General features: G+C 46.9%; 1 protein-coding gene across 1 annotated transcript; it reads left to right on the top strand.

Moving 5' to 3' along the window:
* Positions 1-223: 223 nt before the first annotated feature.
* On the top strand, positions 224-5,584 carry LOC104488982 (retinol dehydrogenase 12-like; the record flags this gene model as incomplete). The annotated part of the gene is made up of 6 exons (XM_010131092.1): positions 224-347; positions 1,087-1,242; positions 1,543-1,647; positions 2,065-2,274; positions 3,122-3,311; positions 5,286-5,584. Coding segments are annotated over 6 exons (888 nt in total), but the record flags the coding sequence as incomplete, so codon positions are not given.
* Between the last annotated feature and the right edge of the window lie 2,489 nt (positions 5,585-8,073).

The following is an 8,073-nucleotide window of genomic DNA, read 5'->3' as shown; positions in this document are numbered from 1 at the left end:
ATTGTGAAGCCGGGGCGTTTGGAGGGCGAGGTGCCGGTGCCCCGGTCACCACGCCGTCACGATTAACCGCTTCAGGTGACGACGCCCGTGACTCCCCGGGGTGCTGAGCGCAGCGGTCAGCCCGGCCGTTGGGGCGAAACCCGGGGGGCGCTGCGCTCAGCCCTGACCGAGTCCCCCGAGGAGGGAAACTGCCCTCGGACCGTGACCGCCGCCGCCTCTCTCTTGCAGCAGGTATGTCGCTGGAGGACAGTGCAAGTCCACAGCGAAGCTGGAGGGGAAGGTGGTGATAATCACAGGAGCCAACACGGGCATCGGGAAGGAGACGGCCAGAGACCTCGCGCGAAGAGGCAAGTCACCAGCCTTCACCAGCAGGCATCCCTGTGCCGAGGTTGAGCGTGCTGGGGTGGCGGTAGACCCCGTTCAGCATCTAAGGGAGGAGTATTTCGTCCTTACATTTAAGTGAATTGGACTCCAACGTTATTTCAACAAGCCCAAGTGCTGCTCCTCCAGAGGCTCTAACAACGGAGTTGCAAGTCCCCAGTTCCTCAGCTGGGTTCATTGCTTGAACTTAAAAAAAAAAAAGCCTTGTGACATGAAATTGCTCTGCACTGCAGCTGGTTTGGGTGTGGTTTAGTTATTTGTGTTTCAAGTTAATTTGTTTTAAAAGCTTTTTGGGTAACTGGTAAGGAGATTAAACCAACTGTTCACAACCCGTTTAGAAATTACTCTGGTTGGAATTCAGATATCTTCATATGCTCCTGGCTCGTCATTCCCATTACAGTGGCAGATGTAATCCTTTCATACCAGTGCTGTGGTATACACTCCTAACCTGGGAGAACCTGGACAGAGGCGCTTCAGATGTGCTTTTTCTTGGTCTGAAAACAGCTTTTGGCTGGATCGGAGCTAACAACATAGTAGGAAAGGCTTTGTCCCTCCTATCTGCACTCCTGACTGATGCCAGTTCCCTAAAGAAACAATACCTTGTGGGTAAACTCTGGGTGCAGTCAGCCTGCTTGCCGTGGTATTGATCATCCAGTGTGCTCCAGTGATCTCAGCTTCTGTTCCTGCTTTCTCCTCCCCTTGTAGGTGCAAGGGTGATTGTTGCTTGCAGAGACATAGCAAAGGCAGAAGCTGCAGCCAGTGAAATCCGAACTGAAACAGGGAACCAGCAAGTCATTGTGAAAAAACTGGACTTGGCTGATACAAAGTCCATCCGTGAGTTTGCTGAGAAATTCCTAGCAGGTACAGCCTCTAGCTCCTTCTTTTCAGTTAGAATATTTTACCCAGAACTGCTCTCTGCTCTTCTAGCAAACGCCAGATCCCTGACCCGCATATCTCCGTACCATGTTGGTACTGTGGTTCAGAGCGGGGGCTTCGCAGAGGCCATGAGCTAGTTTGTGGTAGGAGATTTATCCTTATTGTATTGAGCTGATATGGCTGCAACCCATACAGGTGTGGTGGTGTTTTGGCTGACTCACGCCACCTTCTTGTCTGTCTCCAGTCGCTGTTTTCCTGTTGAAGGATGTCTGTTGTATCTTGCAGAGGAGAAGGAACTCCATATTCTCATTAATAATGCTGGTGTAATGTTATGCCCTTATTCCAAGACTGCTGATGGCTTTGAGATGCACCTGGGAGTCAATCACCTTGGTAAGGCCACCGAGTTTGCATGCTTGCATTCAGTATCTGTGGCAAAATGCCAGAGGAAAATCCTCCTTTCAGATTTTCTCTTTGCTACCCTTCCTTCTTGGGAAAGGAGAGCAGGCCAGAGTTAGAGTTCTGGAGATGCTGTGCAGTGTATTTCCTTATCATGGAACTGGTTTAAGTATCTGCACATGTTACCTGGGACATTTGAAATGTACAACAGCTCCAGCTTTTTGAAGCTGAGGAGCAGAATTTAATGGCCTCAGAAAAGTTTAGTTGTTGATTCACAGGGGGGTCTTCTTTTCCCTGGACTGGAAATGAGGGCAGCAGTAAGATGTGATGTGTAAGTAATACGTTGTAAGTACTTCGAAATTCCAGCAGGAGAACCCTTCAGAGAAGGATGACATTTCCTCTCACCCCTAGGTCATTTTCTCTTGACCTTCCTGTTGCTGGACCGTCTGAAGCAGTGTGCCCCAGCCCGCATAGTGAATGTGTCCTCACTTGCTCATCACGGAGGCCGAATCCGCTTCCACGATCTCCATGGTGAGAAGAGCTACAATTGTGGCCTCGCCTACTGTCACAGCAAATTGGCTAATGTGCTCTTCACACGGGAGCTGGCAAGGCGGCTGCAAGGCAAGTCCCAGAGGAGAGCGGGGTGTTTCTTCTGCTTGGCTTTTCAGCACCACGGATGAGGAGAGTGGGTTGAAGAAAGGTCTGAAAATTTGCTATGCAGAAATGAAATGGTTTGAGGCAAGGGTCACTGACAGCTCTTTGCAGGAAGAAAATACTTCCTGTATCTGGAACCAGGAGACTTAAACACTGATGGTCTTTACAGCAACAGGGCAGAGGACTTCAGTAGCCTGACACAGTTGAATGTATTTCATTTGGTGGAGCTTGACAAAAACTAGCTGCATCCACACAGACAATCGTGGTATGTGGGGAGAAGCTGAAAAAACAGAAGGAGCTGAACTGCAATTGCAGTCTCCGGTAGAAAAGCTAACGCATACTCGGCTGCCTTGACGTTGATGGGGTGTAGAACTGAAGCATAGGACTAGGCAGTACCCCTTAAGTCACAACATCTGTCACAGCTTGTCATTCAATCCTTTTCATAAACTTAAGTAGTACTTATTTTAGTAGAACAGAAGCAGTGTCTTCTCCAGGACATTAGTATTACAGGAAATCAAAAGAAGCTGGTGTTCTCAGCAGCCTGATGGAAACTGCTGCTGTTTTAGCACCCAGGCCATGTAGCACGTTGTTTTGCAGAAGGTGTGTAGTGACTACAGTGTTTGGAAGGGAGTGGGGCATGCTCCAGCAAGCAGTAAGTACAGAGGACTTTGCTTACTCTGCCTGTATCTGTGCCTGGACTCCTCCTTTAATTTGTAGAATCTCTGTGGGTAGAATTGAGGAGTATGTTACCATTTTTTTTTAAAAGCAGTTTGATGCATACAGATTTATCCTGGATGACTTTCTTCTGCCATAGGCACTAACGTTACAGCAAACGCTCTCCATCCTGGTTCTGTCCATTCTGAGCTGGTCCGGCATTCATTTCTAATGACCTGGTTGTGGAAGATATTCTCATTCTTCCTGAAGACACCCCGGGAAGGAGCTCAGACCAGCATCTACTGTGCTGTAGCAGAGGAGCTTGACTCTGTGACTGGCCAGTACTTCAGGTGGGTGCAAAAAATGATGGAGTGATATACTGTGTAAGGGAACCTTGTTGTCTGGGGAAAAGGGGAATTACTTTCATTCCTCATTAAGAAGGTCCTCGGGTAAGAGGCTGGATGAAAGAATATGAGGGTGACAAAACTAGAGCATTATGCCTTCCGGGTCTGTTGCAATGGATGTTGTGTTAGAAGAAATCCCTGACCTATGCAATACTTCATGCAACAGCAGGTCCTTTAGTGCCAGGAGTATCACCGTCCTCAGAGTGCAGGAATGGTTGTCACATGGTCAGAGCTCTAATCCTGATCTGCCTGAGACTGGAGCAAATCACTTTTCAGTAGAGCTGTTTAATGAGGTCACTTGAGTCAATCCTGGGAAGACCACCTCAGTTCTCTTTGTAGTTTCACTCCACTGGAACAGAAGAGGCCTGCGCTCCCAGGGAGCTGGGAAGGCTGATAGCGCTGCAGAGCTAGGCTGTGAGATTTTCAGGACTGGCATGTGACAAAATAAGTGGATTCCCCAGTGTGACAGACCTACCAGCTGGGAGGGACTCCTGCTGGGATGCTTATGGCTCTGTCCCACAAACTGCCCTGTGTAGCTGCCACTACAAACCCTGCTGTTTCTTCACTACTTTGACTTACTCCAGGATCCTGCATAATCATGCCTGTTCCCTCACCAAAATTACAGCCTAGAGCAGTTCCAAGTCAACATCACCCTACATTTGAAGACTGCCATTTGAACAGATTCATGCAGATGTGTCTGTCAGCTCCCCATCGGGTGGAAAGCAGTGTAACAGTTCTGGTTTTTTTCTTAAATGAATGTGAAAATTTGTGTGAGTTTTTTTTTTTCCTTCCACATGGATACTGTTGGAGCCTTTGCTTTGCAGAGTTTTTTTCTTGTCATATGTGACCAGATTAGCCTGTGTAGTGACTTTATCTGATCTTCACTCAATGGGAGTTTGTACCATCTTATTCAGACTTGCATATATAAATAGGTATCTTAATCTTCAGTGGAAGATTGGCCATTTCAGGATATAAATGGAGCATTTCTGTGCTGGAATACAGAAAATTTTTGGTGGATTGTAAACTCATAAAATAAAGGAGTTTTTAAGTTGGTGGGAAATGGATCGCTTTAACAGTAACTCACAATTTATATTGAACTAGCATAAAATCCATGTCACATTCCAGGGAACAGAGTATAAAACACAAGTATAGACAAGACAAGTATTTGCATGCCAAAGCAAGACAGAGGACTGATGTTCATTCCAGGAACATCAGAGACTGCGCTCTTGGACCTCTCAAAGCACTAGGCTGGATAAGAGAACAGAGGAGATGGCATCTGAACTCCCCCGTTGCTGCAGCACCTCGCAGTACCCATGAGAACAGATGATCTCTGTTCCAGACAGATAGCTGCCTGATTGCAGGAGCTGAGAATAAAGGAGCCACAGTTCAGCGGATAATGGAAGAGGGGAGAACCGTACATGGTTATGACAGTATTATTATTCTGGGGCAGCTTTGCTTTCGTGCAGTGGCACTACAGCGGGATGAACAGTTTGGAATAAAGGGCTGTTTGAGTAGCATTTTTGTAGTGTTTGCTAGAAAAGGTGCTCCTGAAGAAGCTTGTTAGTATTTATAGCCCTTTTTAGTCACAATAATGAGAATGTACGCTGAAGAATATATCGTAGAGCATGTATAGGTTTCTTTAAGAGTTGAGACAACATGTAGAGCTAGACTTACTTGCCAGTTCTTGGTATTATGGGGCAGGACTCTTCCCTAGCCAGCTGGAAAGAAAGCTTTCTCAAGGTGGCTTAGCACTAACCCTTGCTAGTTTGCTGGGTAGCTTCCCACCCTTCTTCAACTGGTCTTGAAGTTACGCTGATAGAAAGCAACTCCCTTACCTTAACACAGACATTTCAGTGTGCTAATACAGAGGGAGATCTTTGAGGTTAAAAAATACAAATAAAAAAAATGTTCCTCTTACAGTGACTGCCGGCCAGCATATGTGTCTCCACGGGGTCGGGATGATGAGACAGCAAAGAAGCTCTGGAGTGTGAGCTGTGACCTCTTAGGCATCCAGTGGGACTGAGCAGCATGAACCTCAACTGGCTGAGCCCAGCAACACTTCTGGAGCACGGCTGAGAGACCTCAAGACAAGAATGCTGACTTGAGCTGTCCTTACGATGGTTCTATGGATACAATCTAATGTGAATTTCTGCAATATTACACTTAAGTAATGAGATTTGTAAGCAATGAGTCCCCTTCCCTAGTTGGATAATTAGCGCACCAATACAGGGAGCAACCTTTGCTTGGTATCTCCCACAACACCTAGAGGCTGTTGTTCTCTGGCTTTAGAATAGAAATGGAGGTTCCAGTCTTAGGATTAGATTGTGATCAGAGAATTAGATTGTGAACAAAGAATTAACCAAATAACCCAGTAATGCCTTTTACAAACACTAGGTTGGAACCCAGTTATGGACAGAGGTGCTGAACGTTGCTGCAGCTAACATGAGTGGTTCCAGGCACAGACACGGGGCTTAGTTCAACACAGCGCCACTGTCAACAGCTACTTGAGGAACCCGGTTCAGACTGGCTTATTTACTCTCCTAAAAGATGTACTACCAAGAGATCTTTCACCATGATGATTCTGCAGTTTAAAAGTCAGGTTTTGGTACCTAATCAGAACTTCCAGAGCTAATCCCAAACCGTGGCTGACCTCAACTAGCCAAAGGGATATTCCACACCGTAGAACACCATGCTCAGTGCACAGACTGGGAGGGGAAGCAGGGAGGGGTGAGGGAGCAGCTGTGGTGCTTAGCTGCTAATGGTGGTGGCGATGGTGTGGCGCTTAGTTGCTGGCTGGGGTTAAACCGTGACACCCCTCCACTGAGCATGCCCCAGATCACCAAGAAATCCCACGGCCTGGTTCTCAGGCACCAGTTCACTGTGATGGAACAGCTAACAAACCTCTCAGCAACAGTCAGCGGGCAACAGGCAGTCATGACCAGAGAGGGAAAAACCCCAGCACCTGGTACTGTAACAGGCGTTGCTGGGAGACGTGCAGGAGAACATCGGTACTGGGTGTTGCACCGCCCTTGAGAGCAGCCAGAACAGAAGACTCTTACCGCAATGACTATGGGCTTCACCGTGGACTCCAGGTACTGGATCACGTCCTGGACCAGCCTGGACCCGTGGTTCAGCTGGTTTAGATCCATGGGCGGCTTCAGGCATCGGTTAAACTTCTGTCTTGCTGAACTTAAATTTCCAGCTTTAAGGCAAGCCATGCCCCAGATTTTGTAGAAGTCTTTTTCTGTACGCAACCAGTCCCCCCTCCCAGCTGGAGAGTTAGAGCACTGACACAAGGGGCAACCTTTGCTTGGTATCTCACGCAACATCTAGAGGGTGTTTTTCACTGGCTTTGGAATAGAAATGGAAGTTGTAGTCTTAGGTTTATATTGTGAAGTGACAAAAAATTACTTTTATTTAACACTTTTTTCCTAATAGTGATAGTGGAAATGTAGGAGTCTAAACTGCGTATCTATGGAAACTATTTTCACCTCCTACTATTTGACCTGGCAGAGTGAAAGTACTTTAGGATATCAGATTTTTCTGGCAATTACATGCAATACAAATGCTCTAAAGCACACAGGTGCTGGCCTTTTTGTGCCAAGTATGAGGTAAGGTTTTTAAGTGGAATTGATTCTTTTTTCTCTAAATTGTCTATAAGAAGCTTGACCCTAGCCACTGAATTATCTTGGCCCCAAACGCCCATTGAGCCCAGCAAGTTAACTGAGAACCTAGGCCTCAGTGCAAGTGAATGGGAGATATTAAAAGCTGCAGCAGTGCTGCAATTGTGCTTAGGTGAATTATATTGTATATACAAAAAAATCAACATCCTGTGAAGCACTGATCAAAGATGGTGTAAAAGTTGTCACGTAACCCCCCCAGCTGCACTTCAAAGGACTTCAGAGCCTAGAAAAGCGAGCAGAATGAGTGAGGAACATCTCAGCTGTGTTAAAAAACATGCAACAACTTCAGCCGAGACTTTAGCTTTCAATGACAGCAAACTACCTGGAGCTACACAGCTGAAGCGGAGGTCAGGACAGTCTCGATGCTATAGTTGTGTTAGCTGCAGCGCAGGGAAGTAAGGCTTGCGCCGCTCTGCTCAGCAGCTACCGGCCTTGGGTGGCCAAGGCTGCCAGCCTGGCCTTGCAGGACCATACAGCTGCCCTTCCAAAAGGCAGCTGCATCGGTCCGTGTGGCGATGGGACTGTGTCCTTGGAACTCCAGTGCGACTTCGGTGCAAACTGCTGCAGTGCGATCCGTAACCAGAAATTCTTTCTGAAAGAGTTACACAGTTAGAAAACAAGTGCCACGGCTCATAGGGTTATCTTCTGCTGATGAAAGAAAACAAAAAAAAAGGAAGTTTTTGAACTTGCATATGAACATGCCACTGTGATCAACTGCCAGTTTTGAGAAACAAATGCTAATTTTACAATTATTTCTTCCTGCCTGGTTGTTATCTGTGCAACTCAGTCCTGTGCTACCTCTGAGCAATACTAAATAAAGCCATTTTCCTTTTACAACAGGGGACCGTATCTTTTTTCAGAAATGTTGAATGTTGTTACCTGCACCTTGTGGGAAAACAACGGATAACGGGGAGGGGAGAGAAGCCCTGCTTCTCAGATTTCAGCTTAGGCCTTGACATGCAGAGCAGCCATGAAGCGGCTAAGAAGCAGATTGCTGATCCCGAGAGCGGAATGTGGTTGCCATG

This window comes from Buceros rhinoceros, unplaced genomic scaffold (genome assembly GCF_000710305.1).
Source record: "Buceros rhinoceros silvestris isolate BGI_N320 unplaced genomic scaffold, ASM71030v1 scaffold15392, whole genome shotgun sequence".
Taxonomy (NCBI): domain Eukaryota; kingdom Metazoa; phylum Chordata; class Aves; order Bucerotiformes; family Bucerotidae; genus Buceros; species Buceros rhinoceros.
Note: the sequence above shows the minus strand (reverse complement) of the source record. Positions and strands in the feature narration are given on the sequence as shown.